The sequence below is a fragment of the Camponotus vicinus genome, unplaced genomic scaffold (genome assembly GCF_025532165.1).
Source record: "Camponotus vicinus isolate PSW18456_S1 unplaced genomic scaffold, iyCamVici1.0 SCAF_3, whole genome shotgun sequence".
NCBI classification, from domain to species: domain Eukaryota; kingdom Metazoa; phylum Arthropoda; class Insecta; order Hymenoptera; family Formicidae; genus Camponotus; species Camponotus vicinus.
The window spans coordinates 3911475-3939034 of NW_028141967.1; the positions used below are offsets into that span (position 1 = coordinate 3911475).

A 27560-nucleotide genomic window follows, 5' to 3' on the forward strand; every position below is an offset into this window, starting at 1 on the left:
ATAAAGAGGAGACAAAGAGAAGTGAAGGGAGATTGACATAATTCAAATATGCCCTTCATTTCGAAGTGCACACCTCAATATCGCTGAAATTGCTCATTTTTGAAGAAATAATTTGCAATAAATGTTGCAAGACTTCAAAGAAAATATTCTGTAGCCAATATACAGTTTTGTTTTATATGGAAACGATTACTTTTAATTGTTTAAATAAAACTACAATTTTTATAATATATATACACATATTATATTTTTTACACAATATATATAATTTATATAATAATTTATATAATAATATTATATATATAATAATTTATATAATAATTTATATAATAATATTATATATATATATATATATATATATATATATATATAATTTAGATAATAATTAAAAAAAATTGATTCACATTACATGCTATTTTAAAATTCAAAAAATATTATAAAATTGATTTACCGAGCAATTTTTGTCGCATTAGAAATAATATAAAATTGATATATATCAAAAATAATAGCAATTAAATTTCTATATTACTTATTCTTAATTTCAAACCGAATTTTGATCTATCTGATAAATGAAAGAGCCTTGAGTATCAAAGGATCTGGTTTTCTGCTTTTCATGGAAATTAATGACTATCCTATCGGAAGTACACCAGCAATATTGTAGAAAATAGCACATTTTCCAGCAGAAGCCCTCAATTATTTCACCTGACATTAATACGCGTCCGCAAGTTGCACAGTTATTCGACACTTAATTATCTAAAGTAATAAATCGATCTCTCTCTCTCTGTTTCTTCGATGCTGTTCATGTAGTTCGAAATAGACGAGGCAGTTTGCGTTTAACCGTCTGACACTTTCCTCTCTAATGAATCGATTACCGCAAAGAGAGAACTGAAAGCGGTAATAATTTCGATGAGTTTAATTTTCCGCCGCTGCCGAGGTAGAATTTGATGTCGAGTATTTAACCGGAAACGACGCTCTACATAAAAACAAGTCCCTGAAGCCGCTCACCGCAATAGTTTCAGAGTATTTTCCGATTGTTTCAGGAAAATGATCAATCTAGAAATCATCGAGGAGGATTCTTATGAGAAGGATGCTCTCTTCTACGTCGAACTGGGCGAGCCGTTGTTACAAGGAGGTGAGTACAGGGTTTTCCGACTTATGATTTCTCGATGCACATTGAAGCCGACAGTAATTTTTCCTTACCCTTCTTCTTCTTCTCACGCAAAATCAGACATTTAAATCGATGCGCGAAGCCTCGGAAAAATTTTAGCCAATGAAAAGTAATTATGAAATTTATTTATAGAAATTTATTTATAAAATATTATTTATAAAATATAAATTTATAATATATTTTTATATAAAATATATTTTTATAATATATTTATAATATATATTTCATAATATATTTTTTATAATATATTAATAATATATTTTTATAGAATATATAATTTTATTATAGAGGGTGTCCCAGATTTAACGAATCAGCCGTTAATGGTAGATTTCTGAGATCATTTGGAAACAAAAATCTTAATACCAAATTGTTGAAGAAGATGTAGTTTCGGCGCTACAAAAGATTAAAGATTACCAATCAGCGCGTTACGTTCCCTGTGTTCAGACGTAGCGCATCAAGGGGCCCGCGTACAGTGCGATAATATCGATATCGATAGAGAGATCAATATAAAATAAAAAATAGGATTCTGCAGTGAGTGCGATTGTGTCTTCGATGCGAGTAGTAAGTAGTTTGAACATTTTTATAAAGTCTTCCTCAACATTTTGACATTAGAATTTTCATTTCCAAATGATCTCAGGAATCTACCATTAACGGCTGATTCGTAAAGTCTGGGACACCCTGTATATTATAAAAATATATATGTAAGTTACACTGTTTTTCTCTTTTTTTTAAATGGAATACATTTTTTAAAACTCGATATAATATATATTATTGTATTGATCATTGTATGAATAATTTTTCTTGCATAATAGAAAAAAATATCGTCGATCTGGCGCTTTTCTTCGAGGAACATTTTTCGCACATTCGTAAAAGAAATTCAAGTGCTCGAATTTAAATGCCTGACCTTGTATATACGTCCGCGAAACAAGAAAAATCTCGATTCCAACTTTCGGCATTCGGTTTCGATAGCGCCGTCACTTGCTCGCGTTCCTCCTTCCGTTCGATTCAATTTTTGGCGATATAAACTTGGAAGCCATGCCAACCTCCTCTGACAAGTCCGTGATGAAAAAACTTCGGTTTTAAACGGGAAAATATCGTGTGAGAGCCCGTTATTTATTTCAGCGACCGTGTGTCATAACAATAGCGAATACGAAAATTAAATGCGCATCGACATAAATCCGATTTAAAGTCTTATTAATGACGAGCCATCAATGATAAATATCTTGTTGGATATTCATGTAAACAACCATTATTCGAAAACAAAAATTTTTGTTAAAGAGAAGTCACTGTTTCTCGAAAAAAAGTACTATCAAAAACTGTATCAATTATCTATCTTATATATTTAATGAAAAGAAAGGAAAAAAGACTGATCAGGAAAAATACGAACGTGACGATTGACGACGCTATTACATAATTAATTACGTTATATGATTAAGTCGATGTCTATTTCAACGATGAGAATGTTGAAGGCATTGCTCTTGACGAAAACTGATTTCCACGTGTCTCTTTATGCATGTGTCACGCGATGGTTCTCTACCTGGATTCACCGTAATTGAACGTAAGTCTTGAACAAACGGACACTTTTGCGCTTGTCCGATTTTTCCCTTCTTTATTATTGCGCATTAATTAGTCCTGCGCCGATTGATTGATTAACCGCATAGTAGCACATATACACATTTTTTTAGAAATACAGAATCTATTTCGTGAGATACAGGAATTCATAAGAAATGCTCAATATACGAGAACTGTTTTAAAATAAACAGAACTCTCGAAAATCGACCAGCATCTTACTTCTCGTACATGTGCTCCTGACTATTTTATTTTAATCGATTTTAAAAGGTTTTTTTTTGCTTTTGAAAGATAGAACTTTTCCTAGAACTCACGTAAAGCTATGAATTTTTGAAATTTGAAGAAATAAAGAAAATCTCGAAAGGCAAAATGAGACGTTGCGTGGCGTTTCATTTTGTCCTGAAGCATTTTTTTATTTTATGATCGAATTATACGTTTATATTAACAAAAATTATTGAATATTAATAATAAAATATTTGAAAATAAAGCTAATATTTCTAATTATTTATGAGTTTCCGAAATAATATGCCAGCTTTACAGATATTTATTTATTTTTATTTTTCTATTAATAACTTAAAAAGTAATCTTATCTTTGAAATTGTCTAAATGAAAACAAAAATTCAATTCTATTTTTTATAATTATTTTATCGTTATTCCCTTACGTGAAATATAAAACACAAAGCTAAGAGACCGATAGGTAGCGTCTGCTGTAGCGTTTCCCCATAATTAATTGTTGATAGCTTCGCCATGATCCATAAGGCTTTGTTCACATTAATACAGTAGAAATAGAACGTTTTTCGAATAGTTAGATCTCGCGTGTAAACTAAAATAAGAAGGTAGTGATAGTTTTTTGAATCGTTTTATTATTATATTCTTGAAATTTAAACGCGCGATGATGGTTTGGTGTTTTTTACCACAAGTCTGCGCACATACTTCTCGCAGATTTTTGCGAAACTAACCCGTTTTTTAATTCGTAGTGATTATTTGTGTAACAATTAATTTTTAATAAATCAAATTCCCCCTATATATTTTATATTAATTATAAATATATACAAAATAAATTAAAAATAACCAAATAATATATTAATATAAATATATATTAATATATTAATTTAATAGATATGTATTAATATATTAATATATTATTTAGTTATTTTTAATTTAATATATTTAAATAAAATAAAATAAATATATTTATATAAAATATTTATATAAAATATATTTATATAAATAGCTAAATAGATAGACGAGGCAAGATTGATTACAAATTGGTCTAGAAGTGTATTTGTGCAGACTTTGTCCAAGTGTAAGTCGATAATATCCTTCTCATTCATTTTTTTACAAACTTTCTTTTATGTTCGGATAAATTCTTTAATTCGATAATCTCACGAGCGAAGTTTTTGATCTCGGCGGGCTTTTTTGAGGTGAATAAAATCCATCGTCCGCGATTTCATTTTGGCCGCGTGCACGTGCAATTGCGATTTGCATGCTAAGAGGCCACGCTAACATGTGCAACGAACGGTGCAGCAATGCTTATGCATATGCATTATAGTGTATACGGGGCGTCCGGGAATTGCTGGATGATTCTTTAAATTGCAGCTTCTCCGATTGGGAGCTAACGATTTATCTTTGAGAACAATATTTTGCGGAGAATCGTCATTTATTGCACTTCAAATTTTTAATCTAGCAACTAAGCTGCAGATTAAATTTTTGTTAAAGCCTATTCCAAAAGAAATTAACATTTATGATCATTTTATCTAGTGTTCTTTATATATATTTTTCGCTTAATTTCCTTATCTATCTCCTTATTTACAATATATTATTAATCTCTCAAATATCATATATTTCTTGTCATCTATTGCTGAGAAAATTTTGATTAATTTTCAAGAATAAAATATAAAAATATTCCGGTAGAGAAAAATTTCTCTTAAGAAAATAAAAAAAAAATTTTGCTAAATACATCTACTGGGTATAATGTTTTAAAAATTCTTATAAAAAATATAATTTTATTTTGAAAAATAACTTATAATTTTATTTTATCATTATATATAAATAAGAAAAATCTATATAAATATATAAATATATAAAATTATATAAAATCTCATAATATATAATTTTATAATTTGCATATAATTATATATTATAATTTTATGATTACATAATTTGAAAGCATTCATGCATAATATATAAAGCATAATATTATTTTAATATTTATAAAACTTTTCTCCCTCTCTTTAAAAAATGTATATATTAAAGGAAGATGGTTCTCTTTATTAAATTTTAAATAAAAACATATCCCCTACGCGTTAAATTACGGCGTTACACGTCTCTCGCATCTACTAAATATTTTCGCGTATCTATCTATAAATATCAGCGGAGCTTGCCAAAATGTGTCGGTGTCTCCCGGATCGATGCATATCTAGAGATGTTTGCGATACTTCAAGCCCGAGAGACTAATGCTTTGATTTTTCCCTCAAGTATTCTTATACATCGAGATTATCTTCGATAATGATAACACAACTATTTTATTGAAAGTGTCGATGGCACTTGAAGCACTTGATCGGTAATGATTTATTTACGAAATAATGTGTAATAATATGACGTAATATGTACACTAGTATATTTTTATAATTTTTCTTGAAATAAATTTACATCTCTTTTAAAACATCTCGACTAAAATGCACGTCACGTTTCGTAGTATTTGCTTTACTTTCATCTTTTATAAGATTTGCTTTAAAATAATCCGCGTCTCGCCACTCAATGGTTTTTTTTACGCCAAGAAGATGCTTCTATTCTTTAGAGATTCCCTCTTCTTTCTTAGTCTTTATCGCGCTGCTTGGGTCCAACTAATTATTCAACCGGTAATCCAAAAGTTCGATGAAAGGGAAGTCGATTATGGATTCCCTGGCGAGGATAGCCCACGAGAATTCTAGGTGAATCTCGCGGGCTGTTAATAGCCTCTGAATTTTCTCGAGGAGTTGAAGGAGAAGAGCGATGTGTACCGCTTAATGAAATCGTGGAATCGGTTGAATGGTCGGCGTGAATAATTAGCGACCTTTCATAGCACATTTGCAACTTTCGACGGAGAATTATCCCGCAAGTTTCAGGGACGTCGTAAAATTTCGGAGAGAAACGCCTCTCGCGAGACCTCTTTTCCAAACTTGTAGATTAAGCGGAATGAGTCATTTTTGACATAAATGTTTTCTCGTTAGAAGGATTTTATTTAATAAAAAATATATAATATAATACAAGAATATATATAATATATAAAAATTATATTTTATATAACATTGTTTTAAAATATATGTAAAATAATATTTAAAAAATACAATAATAAAAAATTAATATTAATAATTAATAATATTATAAAAAATAATATGAAAGTAATAAAAATAATCTAACTATTAAAAATATTATTAAAAATAATGTATAAGATTAATTATTGATATATAAAATTATTTTAAAATATAATAATAATATATTTTTAATCAATCCTCTGGAAATATAATAATACGATATAATTATTATAAGAAAATTTGGTTTCATCAATCTTGCATATCATAACTCGAACTAGTACATTACATAATTCGGTAATGCTATTGACGTGTTCATCCGCGAATAATTCTGCGTCGACGTTTCTGTGCAAAATCGCATTTCTCTCTCGTTGTACAAAAAAAAAGAGAAAAAAGAAAAAATGATTTGTTTGACAAGGCAGTCAAATATCGCGAATAAAATCAACAAATGAAGAAGGGAAATCGCAAAAATATAACCGGATGATCTGCATTAGCATCGCGTATTAGCTTACACCTATTATTAGGCACGTGCCTACACGCGTTTGCACTTATTTCTGCCAACGGTTCAAGGATCGTGATCAAATGATTGTTTGTCGCGGCTCCGCATTCTCATTAGAACGCTGTCGCAAAAATATGATTATATTAATGTTAACCTTGTTAATTACATCTATCAAAACTCTAAAATAAAAAAAATTAATTATAATTAATAATTAATATATTAAATTATTTAAAGTTAAGAGTAAATTGTTCTGTGACAAAAAAAAAATGAATAAAACTCGTAAATCAGCTTAAATTTTTTTCAGCTACAAGAGAAAATTTATGTAATTCTCTCTCCTCTTTTTTTCTGTTATATAAATTAATCTGTTATATATTTTAATCTAGAGCTTTGTATTTATAACATTTATAATGTAATTTTTTAAAAACCATATATGATTTTTATTAAGTATAATTTAACTTAAATTTTTGAATTTATTTCGATATTTAAATATTTGTTCAGAAATTAATTATTATATGTAATATATATTAAAATTAACGTAAAATTACAACATATTTCATGAATATAAAATATATAATATTTTTTACAATTTGAATGAAATTTATATCGGATAATATTATCAAAATATTTGTGCAAACATGAATATTGATATTATAACATGGTACCACCGTTGTTCATGCACTTAACGTGAATATGATACCCACATTTCTGAATTGTAAAGTGAATTAGTATATTATACGAATGTGCTTGATGCGTGCTCTTGCACTTCGGGCGTCGCGACGCATCCGAAAATTCAAAATTATCACGTGGCCTCGCACGTAACACGAGAGATATAAGACGATAAATACGGTCTAATGCCAATTATAAACCAGACTGATGAAGTTCACCAACCACCGACTCCGTCTACGTCTCCTCGCGATGCGAATCTATCTAAAGCGCATGCTATTTCCAACTATTAAGCCGCCTATCATTTATTTATGCTAAATAAAATTTCCCTCTTTTTCTCTATTAAAGCAAAAATATTTATTGCAAACATATTTATTTCTTCGAAATGTCGTTCGAAATGCTGGACTCACGCACAAAAGTCCCCCGTTCTTGAGATTCTAATAAGAGACAGCGGCTGGATCGTTAATGACACATTAGTACGTATAAAAAGATCCCGGCTAGAGCGGGGTCAGAGTAATGGTAGGGAATAAACAAAGTTGGATGCGGGAGAAGAGGAGGACGTGACGAGGCTGTAATGGGATCCATGATCCCTCGCGGCCCGCGTGAGTCAGGAAAATCCACGACGAATATCGCGTGACCGGTCTAGCTCGACTCTCTATAGAACTTTAAATACAGTCTGACGTCAATCACAAACTAGACAAACTACGTCCGGGGTTGTATAACTAAAGTTGTAGTACTGGGTATATAAGATGCGAGGGAACGTACGTCAAAAACGGAACGAGAACAGGGATTAATTTACCCGATGTTGTATCTATTATTATCGGGTTTTAAAATATTGGAATTTATTTATTAAGTTATTATATGTATGTTAATTTTGATTGATCGCAGATAAAAAAACGAGAAAGAGAGAGAGAATGAAATAAAAAGAAAGAAAGGGGGAAGAATTAATCCCAATTATGATAAAAGTGACACACTTAATCTTTGTGTTTATATATTTCATTATTAAAAATATATAACTATTATATAACTATTATATAACTATTATATAACTACTATATAACTATTATATAACTATTATATAACTACTATATTTATGCACAAATATACTAGTTATGTGATAAAAAATAACAAAAATAACGATATGAAAGATGCTAATAATATAATTCTAAAAATAATATATTTGTAATAATGAATATTTGTAACAATGATTATGTAATCATAATAAAATAATATTCATTATAACATGTAATATTATTATATTATAAATTATAATAATTAATAATTATAACAATGATTACGAGATGATAGTAATATATTTATATGGATAATTTACTTCTGTCGCATATTTTATGACGGATCTTTGGATTTATATATATCACTTATCTTACTCTCCCACCAAATTTATTATTATTATTCCTCTCTCTGAGCGTAATTATCTACTTCCTACATTTATTAATAGAAATAGAGGAGCACACACGCAGAGGTACTTATGAACGACCCATTTACATTTCCAATAAGCTGCCCAAAGCTCGCGCCTCGTTCGGTCAGTGTATGTATGTGTGTGCGATTCTCATTTATTTTCTAAGCCTCCGTGTATTGTGTAACAAGCTCGCGTTTTATGGTCGGCGTATTCTGGGTCGGGAAGCCGGGGGTGGGGGCCGTTCCCGGGGTCTTTTCTTTACGATGCACACGCCACTCGAATTTACATAGTTGAAACTTGTTTATGACAGCTGTGTATCTGTCGGCTTTTAATTGTTCGCGGTGTAATCCGCGGGAATACGTGCGGAAGGGATGTTTTCTCCCTTGCATGACAATGCGCGAGCGAGAAGCGCAAAAATGATGGCGAGAGACGAGATCCGCCGAGTTTCTATCGGCGATTACCCTGAAGCTTCGAAATTTTTGCCTCTTTGTTGACGTAAGGGAGACGATTACATTCGAAACGTTAAACGTATTAAACGCGAATGCGAGTGGCTTGAGCCACGTGGTTCATCGGGGATTGTTTCCTCCGTATACTGGTTACATTGTAATACTTGCGCCAGTTTACTTTCGACGAAACAATAACGTCGTTATTAGCCGCATTATTCGACATTGTAGGGCGAATTCGCGAGTGTCATTAAAGTGCGCTCGTGAAAAGGCGGGATCGCCTATAAAGCGCGTCTTTATGCGCTAAACGCTCGTTAATGTCCATCAAATAGCTGTCAGATTACCTATTCGCCTTCCCTACCACCTCGTATTGTATATAAATTAACAATCACGCCCGACGCCATCGCGCAAAAAGTTTTATAAAGCAAAAATTTGCTCGATATCGATCGTACATAAACTGGCAATTTTAAAAAATATTTTCGGAAAATATTTAACACTGAATCATTCAAATTAAAATAAGCGAAATAAATAAATATGTAATAAATATAAAATAAATATATTTATAAATTAACAATTACGTCCGACGCCATCGCGCAAAAAGTTTTATAAAGCAAAAATTTGCTCGATATCGATCGTACATAAACTGGCAATTTTAAAAAATATTTTCGGAAAATATTTAACACTGAATCATTCAAATTAAAATAAGCGAAATAAATAAATATGTAATAAATATAAAATAAATATATTTATAAATTAACAATTACGTCCGACGCTATCGCGCAAAAAGTTTTATGAAGCAAAAATTTGCTCGATATCGATCGTACATAAACTGGCAATTTTTAAAAATATTTTCGGAAAATATTTAACACTGAATCATTCAAATTAAAATAAGCGAAATAAATAAATATGTAATAAATATAAAATAAATATATTTATAAATTAACAATTACGTCCGACGCCATCGCGCAAAAAGTTTTATGAACGAAAATTTGCTCGATATCGATCGTACATAAACTGGCAACTTTTAAAAATATTTTCGGAAAATATTTAACATTGAATCACTCAAATTAAAATAAGCGAAATAAACAAATATGTAATAAATATAAAATAAATATATTTATAAATTAACAATCACGTCCGACGCCATCGCGCAAAAAGTTTTATGAACGAAAATTTGCTCGATATCGATCGTACATAAACTGGCAATTTTAAAAAATATTTTCGGAAAATATTTAACACTGAATCATTCAAATTAAAATAAGCGAAATAAATAAATATGTAATAAATATAAAATAAATATATTTATAAATGATTATTAAGCATATCGCGAATCTAGTTAAAGGAACAATAAAATCGATGTAATATCAAGCAATAAGAGTCTCTCATATATGTGTAGAACGGTTTAAAGCACAAGGTAGTGATTCATCGATCGACTCATTCAACGTGATTAATCGTTTATCAGCCTCGATGATGCTATGAATGAACGTAGCGAATAAAAGATAAGCTGTATCGCAACCCACGCCGATAACACCCGAGATTTTAGTGTGTGCGTTGTGTGTGACTGTGTATCGTGATTATTTTGTAACGCGCTGCATTTACTAGTCTAGTTGGAAAATTTCTCCCTGCAATATTTAAAGGGCATATATTATTAATTAATATAATGAATGGTTCGATTGTATGTGTTTCGTACTTTCGTGAGATGAAAAGAATCGGCATATATTATTTAAAATATCTTTAGGATTGCCAGCGCGTATACATGATCGATAACTGATGACAGATACAAGTATGATGGACGTTTATGATATTCATCACAAATCATATCTTTATTTATTTCTCGAAGTTAAATCGATTCGAACATTTCGTTTATTTTACGTTTATTTAACGTGCGTTTTACACGTATTATGTAACTAATTAAATCAGTTAATAAGTGAGATGACAAGCTAGGAAGACTTAATCTTTCCTAATTTTTATTCATAATTTTTATGATCAAGTTTCACGAATTTTTTTTGCGATAAATCTTTCTAATTTTTATCCACAATTTTCAATTGTAATTTTATTAAACACATTTCGCAATAAATTTTTGTCATTTCTATTTATGATATTTATTAAATATAATTATACACTAAATATAATTATACATTTTCATGTGCACCTGAAAGATATATATGTGTGTGTTAAAAAAAAATAAAAAAATTGCATAAACATAAACGTTGACAAAAGCGGGACAAAGTCAATGTATCAGAGAGAAATCAGTCTCTATTCCGACTTGTAGCAGACACTGATAAGTGACGGAAATAACCTCGACCATGATGAAACTTCTTCTCATCCGCGGTTGACGACGTCATTCGCACTAATGAACTCAGATAAGCATCGAAGAAATTGATCTTTACGCGCCAAAACGTAATCTCCTCTGTCGAAGTACGATTTCAACTTCGCCATTAAAAAAAACACAAAAATATAAAAACATAAAAAAAATACACGCTGTTTCGCTCTTATTCGTAAAGAAGAAATTTTTCTATCATTTAACTCTTTTTATGGCTGGATGAAAAGTGAATTAAGTTACTCGATAAATTGGTTTTCGCAAAATTGGTTTTGATCAAAATTGTTCAGTGCGATAAAATTTTCTCATGGTTAATTTCATGATTCATAAATTGATCATAATTTTTATGATAGGTTTTCATCAGTCTCTTGACTTTCGTGATAAAATTTCATAATTTTTATTCACAATTTTCATCAGTCTTTTATTCACACTTTTATAATTCTTTCATTCAAGTTTTCATAATTTCTACGATAAATTTTTAAAGTGTCGCCTCCTTATGCAACTGACACGTTTGTCACTGCTCGGTTCTATATTCGTCTTCATTCAGGCTTTTTTTTACGACGTAGGTGTAAATTGTTCGTGCCAGGTCGAGCGTAACATAAGATTCCGCTGGTAATGAAATAATAGCGGGTTATTAATAACTATGTTTACTATGCTCTGAATATCACGCATAGTAGCGCCATCAGTAAATGTCCACCTCATCGCGATGATGACGGTGAATCTGCAATTTATGAAGAATTTTAATCGATCGTGATTTCGCGCCATAAAATATTGCTACATGATCACGACTTGCACGATGGGACTAATATAAATAATTAAAATTTAAATAATTAACAATAGAATTAATAATAGAATTAATTAATTATTAGACAATCATCAGAATTAATTAATTATTAAACAATCAAAATTTAAATAAAAATTAAAAAAAAATATAACACATAAGTAACTTATGTGTTTTCTATATTCTACTTTATTATTTAAATCAATTCACATTTTATTATTTTATTTTAAATTTATTTATTTACAATTTATTTACAATTTATTTAATTTTATATTTTTTTCTCTAAAGTTAATTATTTTAATTTTATAGTTTCTTATTTAAAGTTAAAAAGTTGCGATTGCCTTTGAGATATAAAATATAATTAAACTATATACTTTATTATAATAATAAAAAGGAATATTGATTATACATAGATATTAGATAAAATAATAAATTAGATATTACGTGTGATTAATAATTATTATTGCATATAATAAATTCGTTTTTCTTCCTCGTACTGATTTGATCTTTTTTCATCCTGCATCAGCAAGTTAAAGATTAATCTCGATCAGAGAATTCTCGGCTAATTCCGCGACTCAATTCTCGCGTTGGAATTTGGGGCCTCATTATTCAGCCGTCCAAATAGGAACCGCCAGTGTTTATAGTATTTGGTCTGAGCAAAGCGAAACCAACCAAAGTAGATACGAAGTAACTAAGGACGGCCGTGAGACGAAGGGGTAAGAGGGGGGAGGGGGAGACAATTGGGGCACGATCAGGCCAGTGCTATATATCAAGCTTTCCGTAGGAAACACCGGGACACAGAAGCGATTTCGGTCGGGTGGACTTTATGTCGGCACTAAATGCGGCGTATCGCCTTTCTATGCCTGAGGGGCAAAAGAGGAGAAGGAGGAGAGGGAGGAGGAAAGAAGAAAAAGACTGTCTCCCCTCACGAATGATCATAAGATGGCGGTCGGAATTTTTTTTGTATATATATGTTCACGTAACATCTAAGATATAAAGTCTAATTAAAATCCCCCCTGAATGGAAATTTTTCGTCAATAAAATTTTAAATTAATATTATATGTAATTAAATAAAAATAAAATTTTAAATAAATATTATATGTAATTAAATAAAAATAAAATTTTAAATAAATATTATATGTAATTAAATAAAAATAAAATTTTAAATAAATATTATATGTGTATAAATAAAAATCCAAACTCTGAACTAAAATTTTAACACAGATCCTAACTAAGAAGAAAATAATGTACGTAAATCGCTAAAAAAAATTTTCTAACCTAAAGCGCTCTCTAGATAATTTATATTCCAAATAAAATAATTAATGCCGATACTGTGCAAAATTATATAATAGGCGACTGGCGAATTTGTCAGTTTGCGAAAATGGCGACAAATAAATATGCGAAGTGGAGGATGAAGATTAATATCGAATCGTCGCGAATTGCATACGAAATGTCGTAAAAGCGCTTCAATGGCGCTCGAGGTAGATGAAAATTCTCTCGCTCAGGGGAAAATAACCCGCGGCTTGCTGGTTAAAACTTTCTCACCCTATTAACATTTTCATCCCCTGACAAATGCAGTTTAGATTAAAGTCACGAAGAATCGGTTATATTTCGAGGACTCGATCGAGATGGCAACAGCGTTGTTTCATTGATCCCCCGAGAATCGCGTGAGCGTGGAAAAAAAAACGAGTATACGAGACGATAAAAAAATCATTTGGCTCTAGCAAGGAAATTTTCCCTCGCGCGCGAAGCCTGTTTATAATTTTATACATCATTTTTCACGCATAATTTTTGCATATGATTTTTGGCGTGCATAATTTTTAATTTTCGCACCAACAATTACATTGTTTGATTATACACGCGGTTTTATCTGAAGGAACAGAAAAGAGCAAAGGTCTCGACAATTCGTTACTTTTCCACGGTAGCTAATTAACCCGTGGCTGTTTGTTTTTAATTAAGAAATTAATCAATCTCGCCGCAGACCATGGAAGTTTTGTGTTGTGTTTATATTCGAAACTTTCTCCATTTGTTATGTCAACTTTGACTTTTCGCTCCGGGAGGGTTTCATTTTGCTTTTGGATTTTGATATCTGTAAATTGTCGTTTTTTTAAAACGTGAAATATATCAATCTCTTCTCTTGAACCCAAGAGCAAGCATTTCTTTCATTGCACTATATTTGCAAGTTGGAAATAATCTTGTAATTTAGTTAGTAATCAGAAAGATTCGATTCCCAGCAAACCCAAATAACAATTATATAACTATTACATGTTATGTAACAGTTATATAACATGTTACATGTTATATAACTGTTGTATTAGTTATAATTTCCCAACTGTTACATGTTATGTAACAGTTATATAACATGCTACATATTATGTAACAATTATATAACATATAACAGTTATATTGTTGAATGGAAAATTACAAATAACAATTATATAAATGTTACTTGGTGTTTCCTGGGTTATGTAAGGACCGAAGTATTATTGTGATTTTCAATATCACGACACTGTCTTTTATATTCCCGATGTTCATAAATTATTGAACGGTGTAAGTCTTGGCAATCGACATCGACAGCAAAAGTGACGAGGAAGCTCTAGCCAAGTTTACTCTAAGCTCACACTCGTTTTAATTGGTTATTCGCAAGAACTTCTCCGCTGATCGGCCTCGAGAATTTTAGACAACGTGGTTAATTTGCTACTTAGAAGTAACTTTACCGCGACAGTAAGTTACGTTGGCTGCGAAGCGCCATACGTTGCTGCTAAAAATGGATTCCCGGGCTAAAGTCGAGCAAACTTCGCAGGCGAACAGGTCGACAAATAAGTGACTCGTGTGCGACTCTTAAAAAACTAATGTAAAGTAATAAAAAGAAAATGATAAAACAGAAGTAAACACGACATAACACTTGAAAAAATAAAACTAAAGAAAAAATGTACTACTCTAAATATTTTAATATATAAAAACTCTCTTATTAAAATAATGTATTTTTTTATAGTTGAAAATTATATTATATATATGTATTTAATTACTTGAATTTTTTACATATTTTAGCTAAAAAATAATAAACAATAAAGAGTAATCGATAAAATTAATAAACACAATTGAGAATAATTAATGAGCCGTAATTAATTAATTATAAAATCGTGCACTTGTAAGGTAAGTAATAATAATTATAATCGATGTATAACTTGCGGAAGTAGTTTAAAAATTGTAACAACTTGCAAACTCTTGGCTAAAAAGTACACTTTAGGGAACGGATCTCGAATACATATATTTCTGCTCCCTAATAATTAACGAAGTTTCAACCATTTTACTTGAAAAATTTCAAGTACGTAATCTCTCGTGAATCTTCAAAGTATAAATTATCTCTAGATCGAAGTTTTATCGGAAAAGGCGCGCAGTAAAAAAAGGGAAATGGCTTTTCTAATTGTAAGATAATGATTTTTTTACGAAGCTAATCACATGCACATTTCTTTAATGGATTTTCTCAATATTTTGATAATACTTTTATGTTAGCATATAATTCGTTAAACAAAAATCGAAATTAAAATTTTGTGTCCGCGCGCGCGTATTTTTTCGCCTGAAAATTTTCCCGATTCTGGAGCGAATTCTCATTCCTCGGTTGCAGCAGCCGTCCGAGTGATCCATGATAAGTCCGCTCGCGCATTAACCACTCTCATTCCTAACCCCATCCATTCCACAGCCGATCCACTTTACTCTTGCTTCCTGGCAGTATCAGGAGTAATTTCGACCGCTACATCAACCTATATACGTGCCGAACGTTACCCGGTTAAAGATTACGCTCTACAAATTTCCAAAATCCTCGCCTTTCTCGATACAGCAATGTGACATTTTTTTTCTTTTTCCAAATTATGTACTATATAATTGTAAATTTAGAGTGCAATTTTTTAAATTATAAATTATAATTATTAGTATAATTTTTATAAATTATGTAATTTTTTATTAAATAATTTATTATATAATTTATTTATTATATAATAATAAATAAAAATAATAATATAATAATAAAATTATATAATATATTTATTATATAATTTTTATAAATTATAAGTTTAATTTTTTAAATTATAAAATCACATTAGAGCAGTAAATTTACAATAGGTTTTTCTTATTTTTATTAAAGGAAAAAAAAATCGAATTCTCTCAAATTAAGCATTTTTTGCTCCACTTGCGGAGATTCCTCGGAAGTCGGGAGATGATCCTCTAATACTGATTGTCTATACTGAAAATCTCCGGTCTTTCCTACCCTTCCTTACCAAATTTCTTATATTTTCCGATAATCTCTCGATCACGTCCTGATCGAGGGTCGGTCGTAAAAATTCCACTACCGTTCGTAGGTTGCGGAAGGAAGCGGTTTTATACCACCGATGTATTTCCGACTTACCGATACCAATTGAGTCTAAAGTATTTTGATGGAAACGCTCCATAGTCATATTAGTTATCGTTGCTCGTATTCAATCACCGTGTCCCAGTTCCGCTAGAAATTTCCCGATTGCAGTAAAATCCAATGTAGGAAGATAGAATAATTCTATCTGGTGTGCAAATATACATTTTCTCTTGCTCAAAGATTATTCGGCCCAAATTACTCGAATGAAAGTAATCCAAAGTGTCCAAAATAAAAGGTAAATTATTTCATACAATATGAAACAAGTGTAATTTTATCATATCCCGAATTTAATAAAGGAATTTAATTAATAAAAATATTTGTGCTTTATTTAAAAAAATAATTTTTATCCTTCAACTTTATCTTATTTTTAATCTTTTAATAAAAAACAGGGGGAAGATCCATTTTGAATAATTAATACTCGTAAAGTTTTAAAAATACTTGGAGAAAAAAAGATCTTTTTGCTACTTTTCCAAGTTTTTGCAGGCGCAAAAAAAATCACAAAAGTTATTAAATAAATAAATAAATAAATTTTACTAAAATAAATTTTACTAAAAGTGTCAAGATAGATGTATATAAACTCTGTGTACGATTTAGTCAGGAACGTATCGCGATGCACCGTTATATTCAACTGAGAAAAGCGTAGCAATGCCGGAAAAAAGCGCCGGGAGAAGTTCGCAAAACGTAGGATAACTTCTGAGGCGAATTTTCCGAGTTTATACCTACCGCTTTTCCGATAAAAGATGGATTTCAAAGGCGATAAATCTGCGCCCTGGCTGCATCTGGCGTTCATCGGCCAGGATCGTTTATCGATTTTATTCCCGTTTGGGTCAGAAATGATTCGCCATTACTAATCTCTCATCCCAGATCCCCCCCCCTCCCCTCCCCTCCTAAACTCGCCGATAAATCGTATTCTTTCATTTCTTTCGTACAAATGCGCCTTTTTAATGAGCTTCGAGTTCGAGTTTCCTTCGGGAATAGGGCTATAAAAAATGAATTCTTTATAACTTAACCGACATTTTTTTATGTACGTTAAATTCTGATAAATTTCACACGAAATGAAGAAACGCGATATCGCAAAATCTCAAATTTTCATTTTATTATTATTATACATTGTTGCATTTGTCCGATCGAGTTACCGAGCATGATAATCGACGATTCGAATATAATATATTATCATTATATTACTTCATGATTGTTGTACAAATGATTTTTGCTTATCATTTTACCTCATATTTTTAATAAATAAAATCCACTAATGTTATCTGTAGTGAAAGATATAATTTTATTATAATAAATTTGGCACTTTTGTTTGCAGAAAAAAATTTGAAACCTCGGTGGGCGTAAAAATTTTTTATGATTATAAAAAAAGACAATATTATTGTATTTAATATTATAATTGCGTCGGGAAGAGAGGATAGTGATTCAAAATGTTAGGCAGGATGTGAACTTTATAGTGTTACGGAAATAATGCAGGATACATCGATTTAAAGTCCGGGAAAAATCGAGCGAAATTGAATTCGCCAGCGCGGAAAGCCAACTCGACTGAGCTTCGGTCGAGATATGAGCTTTCGGAGGGATAAGAAGCTTTTAGAAGGTAACACGAGAACAGGGCGAAAGCCAAAGTAAACAAATTTATATCTGCCCACGAAGGGATGTTTTCAGGAATGAGGATTCGACGTGGAAGCGACTGAAAAATGACAACGTAATCCCGCGAGAATCTCGGCAAGAGTGAATTTTGATAAACGCAGCATTGTATATATTTCTTTGAACGCGAATTTGATGGATAATTGTTTCTTCGTCCTGAAAACTTATATTAATTAAATAATATTTTAATCCCTCTTTTAATTTAATTAAAAATAAGTTGGGACTTTTTTTAATATCTTAATATCAATATTTTATTATCTTAATAATAATATATTTGAATTTCCAATACATTATTTAATATTATTTATTATTTATTATGATTCATTTTATTTAGTTATTATTTATTTAAAGTTTATTTTATTTATATTTTATTTCAAATTAATTTTATTTTTTGTATTAAACATACGTAACGTATTATTGTATTAAACATAATATTTAGACACACATATACACACGTTTCTAATTTATATAATATCAATAAAATTGTGTGTGTGTTTGTGTTAATATATTTTTAGAAAAATCTTTCTTTTTTCCATACATTCTTTTTTAGAATATATATTTAAAAACAAATTAAATAAAATTCATATAAAAAATATATCTAAATATTTCTAAATATTTGAAAAAATTTAAAAAATTTTCTATATATTTAGAAATATTTAAATATATTCTTTTACATAAATTATTTATAATATCCCACATACTGTTGCCAATCATTGCATCATAAAAGCCATTTCTTGTAATGGCATGATAGCAAGTCAGTGAGAAAGCAAGAGTACAAAAATAAATCATTGGTTTTATCAGGGATTTGAGACCAAAGAAACGCGCGAAATTCAATTCAATATATTGTACAAGGTTTCGGGATGAACAAGACCAGAATTGGGACTGCAAAGCGACAGTTCAAGTACGAAGTAAGTCACAAATCACGAAATTCCATACTCAATATCGTTTTCTCGATTCACCAGGAAAATAGCGGGAATTACCTCGAAGGAAGAAAACGAGAAATTTTCTCGCGAAGCATCTCCGGCAAAAGGACATCTATAAAGGATCATTTTCTCGCTGGTAGAAATGTTTGAAACGTAACCCATCAATTCAGAAATTCGCTCGTTATCTACCTTGATTTTTTTCGATGAAAAAAACGAACAAAAAATAAAAAACTAATCTAGATTATATTTTTAAAAATGATTTTTAAAATGGATATGTATGAACACGTATCGATGAATATATTGAATATACGCGCTGGAATTTGTTGAGTGGATTTTAATCAAAACTTTACGCGATGATAATAATCCTTTATCTCTGTCCCTCTTTCTCTACCGGGCTATTTTCTTTTATTTCGAAACGTCCGGATCTACATCTGCGGATTTACTTTTTTTTTTTCCTTTTCCTTATGATGAAGTACTATCACGGGCGTGGACAGGAGACAACAACAACGAGTGCGTCATTCGTCATTGGTCGAAATACCCGTCGCAAAATATCGATCATCCCTCAATGGCGGAGATAAATGCGGCCGCTGAGTATTATTTATGCATTGGCAGCGTAGCGGATTTATTTTTTGCATAAATTCCACGCGCAGTAATGCATTGTCAAAATTTTTATTATTAAACGACATTCGAGAATTTAGTACTTCACATGCTTCACATGCTAAGAACCTCTTAATCATTACGAATGTAGATAACATTTTCATTTTTTGCTTACGGAAAATTAGTCCTTTCGTCGAAATTGTGTAGCAAGAAAAGTAACGAAGTTAATTAATAATATTCAGAACATCTGTAACCTATATTTGAGGCCATGTAGAATTTTCTCTTGTTCTCCCATGCATATTGACTTACTTCTTCACACTGTGCGCCAGTAGAAGAGCGTCGGTGCAAGTAGCACGAGTCGGCGATGTGGTCAGACGAGAGCACAGAATTAGCCTAAGAGAGGCTCGCGACTATAATTCATGAGATCAATCGATAATAAAGCCGCGTCCATGCGAGAATGCGAACTTTGTCGCGTTTGTCGCCCGCGCTTAAAGCCTATTTGCACGGATTTACACGAGGAGGATCAATCAATCAATCAATCAATCATTATTTAATAGTGTTTTCATAGGATCAACCCTCCCACTGTGTCTTTAAACATTAATAGGTACCATAAATTTTGCTAAGCTTTTGATAATCATGATTATATATTTTATTAAAAAATATAAACGCGAAAAATGAAATTAATAAAAATTAATAAAGTTAATAAAATATTAATAAAAATTAATAAAATAGAAATTAATAGAAACTAAATTAATTAGTAGAAATTTATACATCTAAAATAGAAATTAAGAAAATATTTTTTAAAGATATTAAATGTTAATTTCTATATAACTTGCGATAAAAATTTATTACACTTCTGATAATTTAATTTATAAAACTATGAATATTTCTACACACATTTAGATATGAAAATTCTTATATTGAATTTCCTAAAAAAATTCTCGACGATCCCCTTATTTATTTGATTCCTCAAGGATAACAGAAACTGATTCGTGCACTGTTCCTGTCTGATCACAAGCCGGCTTTCGACTCACGTTGCCGCGGAACATGTGCTAGCATCATTGAAGCAGCAAGACGCGATTTTCTGGTTTCAGCGGAGGCAGGAATCGCGGCGGCGGCCGAGATAAAACAGCCGGAGGAGAGGACGGAGGAGGAGAAAATGGCGTTGCTGGGCAGACCGCGGCTGGGCGAGGTATCCCGGGCTCAGATCAGGATCAAAGAGTCCAAAGAGTTCAAGAATACAGTGGATAAGCTCGTCCAGCGAGCAAACGCCTCCATAATACTCGGTGAGTCTCTACCTTAAATCTTTCTCTCGAGATACAACCGGTATAAAATACGGAAGATTCCGTAGAGAGCATTAGCCACTTATTTGGAGAAAGAGCGAGGGAAAAAGTCTGTTTTCAATTCGAAAGGATCAAATTTAAACATTTAAACCGTGGACGCAAAGCGCATATTTCATTTTTACAGCATCGTAGATAAAGGTAAAGGGAAACTTTATCCTACAAGATTACGAATTGTATTCGTCGAGGCAATAAATAAAAGCCTGTAATTTTAATTTTTTAGAGTCCTCTTCCTTTTTCTAACGTCCCTGTCCTCCCGTAGGAAAAATCCTTTCAACTTGTAGCCTTCTCGTTTATGAGAGGAAAAGTTTATATAGTTGTATAAAACGCATGAAATCTTTCACGTCGTCGAGGGATTCTCTCTCTCTCTCTCTCTCTCTCTCACTTTTTTCTCACCAACTGTCGTAAATTTATTATTGAACGGTACAGAGGCATCTAAGCGAGCTTAACCTAACCTTTCCCGATGGAGGATAAAATGCGCATCGCGGGACTCGCGAACATCTAGATTGGAGCTCTTCAGAAATGCAACCCCCAGGAATGCGGCGCGTTATGCACGGGGGTGAGGGGGGAGGGGGAGGGGGGGCTCGTGAAATTCAAGACTCCCCGGACGCCATATGCATGATTCTCACGTTTCTGCATTTGCTGCATCCTCCGCGCGCATCCCCTTTTACCGCACCCTCGCTATGCGGCCGTTTCATGTCCCGTCGTACTTCACTTTTCGCATTACTTCATATTACATGCCATTTTTTTCCATCCCGCGTCGCCCTAGACGCGCGCGGGCTGAAACGGTAACTTGAAAAATTTAATATTAAATTGCAAAATACGCGCGGGCTTGTATCGTAAGCGATTGTTCCTTTCACGTTTCGTGCTTTGGTAGGAGAAGAAATTATTAGAAATGATTAAGAAATTTAAGAAATTGTTAATTAATTTATGAATGAAATCGTTGAAGAATTGAAATAATCATGAATAAATAATCGTAATTTGATTAATTTTTTTGAATAATTTAAATAATTTCTGCGGCCATCTTTCGCGATCAACAACACGAAATAAAATCCCTCGCGAACAAGATCTCGTTGTCACCCCTCTCGTACTATGAATACCGTAAATTTCCAATGGAAGCCTCGAAAATGACACTCTGTGTCGGATTCGCTTTCGTTATCGACTCCCAACACAGAAGACAATAGCACGAATCTCTCTGCAGCTATCAGTTGCAGCAAGAAGTCTGCTTTGTTCGTTTCCTCCTCTTGCGCTATTCCGGGGGCTCACCTCTTCCTCGTGTTAGGGAAACTGTTCCGTGTGCTTTTCGTTCCTTGAAGACATCTCCGGGAAGCTTCTCGTCGGCGAAGGAATCGAGGAATCGCACGTGACAACGTTTCCTATCACGATTTTTAAAATATCTCTTCTTTCTCTGTTTCATCCTCTTGAAAATGAAATCTTTTCTCCCATTCTTATCTTCTTTGAATCATCCTTATACATTTTTTTCTTCGTAAATCATGTCACGCTACGAAATTATTTGAAAAAATAGTTTTTCATATTATATGAAAAAATTGATTTGTCGTCAGCAAAACAAATTGCTTGTATATCGTAATTTTACGACAAAATTATAAACATCGACGAAACGTTCAAAGAAAAGGAAGAAAAAAGTAATTAAAATGTAGTAAATACACAAAAAATTTCAACAATCGCACGTCTAAATCTCTCTCAATATTTGAATAAATGCAAGAGTACAAATATAAATTAATAATTATTCATACGTTCAGATAAAATATTCAAGTAAAAATGTCTCGGATGTATGTCTAAATATAACAAATCGAACGAAGTGAAATTGTTAATATCTGTGTGTGTGTGAAAATGAAGTCGACTGGGGACGCGGAAAATATCGTATTGCTCTATTATACTGCGCTTTTCTTTGTTCGGTTTTCCTTTCTGCATTTTCTGCCTTCATTCACCTTGTGAAGTGGAATCGCTCAAAGCATTTTCGACTGTTGCCTTCGATAAAACGCTTTATGCACTTGTTCGATATACTCGTAGGTTTAAGTAGATACGCGAATATATACATAATAAATTTTAATTTACACATTTTATCAGAATTGTCTTTTCTGAGAAAAAAAATTTATTTCTTCTATTGATTTGTGCATAATAATAATAATAAACAGAGGTTTTCGTTTACTAAGCAATTTTCCAATATATTTTTTAATTTAATTAATTTTCAAATATTGTTTCATTATTTCAAGAATTAATTAATCCTTTTATAAAATATTTATAAAGATATAAAATCTTAAAAAGCTAGGAATCAGTAATTATTTATAAAAATATCATCTAATCTGTCATCGTCTTTTTCTTTCTTTTCTTCTTGTTTGGATATATTTGAATTTTACAATACATTTCCAGGCACAAGCTCTTGGAAGGAACAATTTACGGAAGCGCTGACCGTCAGCGGGGGCGACGAAAACGAGGAGAGTGGTCAGCCCTCTTCACCATCGGCGATGGATTATCTCATGCATTCGCTTACCGTGTTCTGGAAGGTTCTCTTCGCCTTTGTCCCGCCTACCGGTGAGTGTCAATCTTTGCTGCATTCGTATCAGCACACATTTTATAAACGAATAATAATTTTTTAATTCTATTGGTTATTAAATTGTTAAGACTTGAAGAGATTTATTTCTAAAATAGATCAAGCTTTAGAGCAGTTTCTATTCGTAGTTGGAATAAAATGAAGACGCATACAGATATGAAAAAAGAGAAGTTTTCTTCCATTTTTGCGATAAATAAAATATTTTTTTTTAAATTTGATAATGTATTTCGGAAATACTTGTTTATTTTTTTATTGCATGTCTTATTTATTATCTATGAAAAACGGATTCTCAGGAAATTTATTACATATGTATATAAATAATATATAATATATATAACATATACAGGGTGACCCATTTTAACTTAGGCAGCCAAATAACTCGAAAAATAAGCAAGATAGAGAAAAATGTTTTAGACAAAAGTTGTATGGTTTCGAGGGGGCCATAAGATGGTATCATTGGTTTGACCTTGAAGAGTCATTTGAAGGTCACGTGAAGGTCACTTCAATTTTTTTAAATGGAACATCCTATATATTTTTGTACATTCTTGTAGCTCATCTCGAGAGCTTTCCAAAACACTATAATTAAGTACATTTTCGTTAAGTACTTTTTGAGTTATGAGGCTTGAAATAATTTCTTAATTTTACATAAACCGTAAAATATCTTGTAAAATATTCATTTTTCCATTATCTTACCTTAATACTTTTATGTACAAAATAATGAGAGGAATCAATTGGTGTAAAGAAAACACATAGTTGTTTTTAAGAAAAAATATGGAATTGTTAATTGCAAATTACATATTTCTTCTTCAAAACAACTATGTGTTTTCTTTACACCAATTGATTCCTCTCATTATTTTGTACGTAAAAGTATTAAGGTAAGATAATCGAAAAATGAATATTTTACAAGATATTTTACGGTTTATGTAAAATTAAGAAATTATTTCAAGCATCATAACTCAAAAAGTACTTAACGGAAAGGTACTTAATTATAGTGTTTTGGAAAGCTCTCGAAATAAGCTACAAGAATGTACAAAAATATATAGGGTATTCCATTTAAAAAAATTGAAGTGACCTTCACGTGACCTTCAAATGACTCTTCAAGGTCAAACCAATGATACCATCTTATGGCCCCCTCGAAACCATACAACTTTTGTCTAAAACATTTTTCTCTATCTTGCTTATTTTTCGAGTTATTTGGCTGCCTAAGTTAAAATGGGTCACCCTGTATATAATAAATTTATAACTGTAATAAATGTATATAATTTATATAATAAACATAATAATTTATCAATGTAATATATATATATATATATATATATATATATATATATATAAATTTATTATTGCGATGCTTTGTGGCAAAATTGATGGCAGTGAAGTACGTGTTCGCTATCGCTAAGCAGTTTCATAAAATCGATAAACGTTACGCGATGCGAAAAGATGTTTTTAGCTTGCCCCCGAGGTAATAATTTGCTCGCAAATGCGAATGGTGGCCGCAATCTTACGTGAAAACGACGTTGACAGACACAAAATTGCAAACGACTTTGACGCGATGGAAGGTAAAGTGAATTTCGATCGAAACGCATCTTACCGGCGTTTATGATGGCGCAATCTGCAAGACGAAAAGGAAGGGGCACTGAATCTCGCCTTTCACGTCCGGACTTTGATCTGACTTTCTCAATATCTCTCTCCATGCATAAAAAAAATTAATTAGAAATTGTTTAATAGATTAATAATTTAACACACAATTCAATGTATATCTTTTTCAAGAAGTAATTACGATTTTAAAATTAATGTACTCCCCCCCAGACACGCATACATAAGCTGTTTAATAATCTATTTTAACGATTAAATTTTTTAATACGGTTTTTTTATGAATACATAAATACTTGAGGAGAAAAATGTATCAACTTAAAGCGAAAAAGCTATTATAGTTTCTTTTCTTCTAGTTTGTAAGGAGCATGAAAGAGAATTCTTACTGTTCCTGTCATTTTATTTCATAGATTTTTCTTGGATTTTCCCCAAGCGCTTTTTCGCTTCTCAGTTTCGTTTAATTCGACTTTTCTTTAATTTCCGACTTTTCCTTTGTTTTCTCTTTTTTTTTTTTAAGCAACGAAAGGGTTTGTCCGCACCCTTTAGTCACGACACTGCTTCCATCGGGTGGAAGAAAACGAGGAAAGACGGCGGGAAGGGGATAAAGGGATGAGGGGAAGATGTGTTTTATTTCAGCGAGCACAATCGCGAAAGCCTGCTGAACTGGCAAGAGCTCTGGAAACTACTGTATCGAGCAGCGTAGTTTCACCCTGTTTATTCTTCTCTTCTTTCCTCCCTCTCGTCGTTCTTATAAATCAACGCTTCGTTACTAGATGCAAACCTGCATTTATTCCAATCCTTCTCGCCCTACTTCGCGAGAAAGAAAGCTTGGATAGCCAAAAGTTGTCAAAATAAGAAACTTTCTCAGCTTCTTTTTGTTAAAAAAAATAAAGAGATCTAAGGTGAAATAATAAATAAAGACATTCCGATTTTCCAAATAAAATCGAAAAATTGCAATTGAAAAATTAACCGAATAGAGGAAATAAATAAAGTGACGAAAGATTTTTTTCTGCGATGGAAATAATAATCTTATTTTTTCCAATTGTTATACTTAAAAATCGAAATATTTTATCTATCCTCATAATTTTCAAATCACTCAAATTCTAAAATTATGCAACTGCTTTTTGCCTAAGTTTAAAAAAATTATAATTATATTTTGTTTCAATTGCATTCGGAGAAAGATTTTTCAATGATTATATAAAAGGAATTAGCTGGTAAAATTCGAAGACGAGACTCGAATTTCGAAACACGTAATATGCGAATTTTATACATACGTGTGCGCTAATATTTCAGTTTCGCGGTTTTTTGAAAATGTTAGAAAATCCCATGAATACACACATATACTTGTACAGAGATAAATGCACGACATACATGCAAGATACACACGCGAGTCGTTCTCCGCTTTTCCGCGAAATTTTCGCGTGATTTATGGCGACCTGCACCCGCATACTCTTTTCCAAAGTAATTTTCGTTCGCAAAATTTACGACAATAGCTGTTTCGGGCTCTGTACGGCGGATTCAAGATACTAAATAAGTTTTTCCCAATAAGCGTTAGATATTGATAGATTTGTTGAGGCGGAAATGGTACGTTTGCTTCAGTAAGAAAATCAATAAACTCCCTTTATGAGAAATTTTTTGTTATTATTTAAGATAACGTCATATTTTCAGTATAATTTTTAATTAAATAGTAATTATATTTGCCAACTTGCGGAAATAAATAGAACAGTTTTGTCTCAATATCAAAAATAAATAAAAATAAATAAAATATAAAATGTAATATTGTGAAATATAAATGTGTAAATATAATTCTCTTCTGTAGAATTATTAAGTAATAATAAAATAATAAAAACAAAAAATAAAATTAAGGAAATAAGGAATGTAAAAAACGAAAAATGTAGCCTAAAATAAAAAGTAGCAATTAAAAATGACATCTGCATTAAGTAGACGATTATTAAAATATAAAATATATTTATTTTTTATAGATATATAATATTTTTCCTTAAAACTATTTTATATTATATAAACTAGTGCTACACTACTGTTAGATTTATGTTAAAACTGACTTCAATATTTCTTGATGTTTAATTTTATAGAGTTACACTCGGTCCTTTGAGCAAGTTTTCGAGAGCCTGTTAATTTTTCGATAATTATACATAATGTAGTCAATAAGAGTTTTGCTTGAAAAAGGCCGTGAAACATGTTTAAATCAGTCGAGTTAGCGAGAAATTACGGCAAGCGTGCTGCGATACTATACGTCGGCCACGTGTTAACAGTAAAACTAACCGCGTGTTTACAGAGTCTTTAGCTATATTTACGCCTGCATCCACCGT

General features: G+C 31.4%; 1 protein-coding gene across 4 annotated transcripts in view; it reads left to right on the forward strand.

Moving 5' to 3' along the window:
• Window positions 1-27560, forward strand: part of Calx (sodium/calcium exchanger 3) — a 68866-nt gene that overhangs the window by 24336 nt on the left and 16970 nt on the right. For 3 of the 4 annotated variants that reach the window (XR_014437785.1, XR_014437784.1, XM_083094143.1), the window contains exons 3-5: window positions 1038-1129; window positions 20820-21011; window positions 23457-23618. Coding sequence is in view for 1 of the 4 variants with exons in the window: in XM_083094143.1 (XP_082950269.1) it covers window positions 1038-1129; window positions 20820-21011; window positions 23457-23618 (446 nt within the window). In the remaining 3 variants the exon portion in view is untranslated. The remainder of the gene's footprint in view (window positions 1-1037; window positions 1130-20819; window positions 21012-23456; window positions 23619-27560) is intronic. The other variant, XR_014437786.1, reaches the window with a different exon arrangement.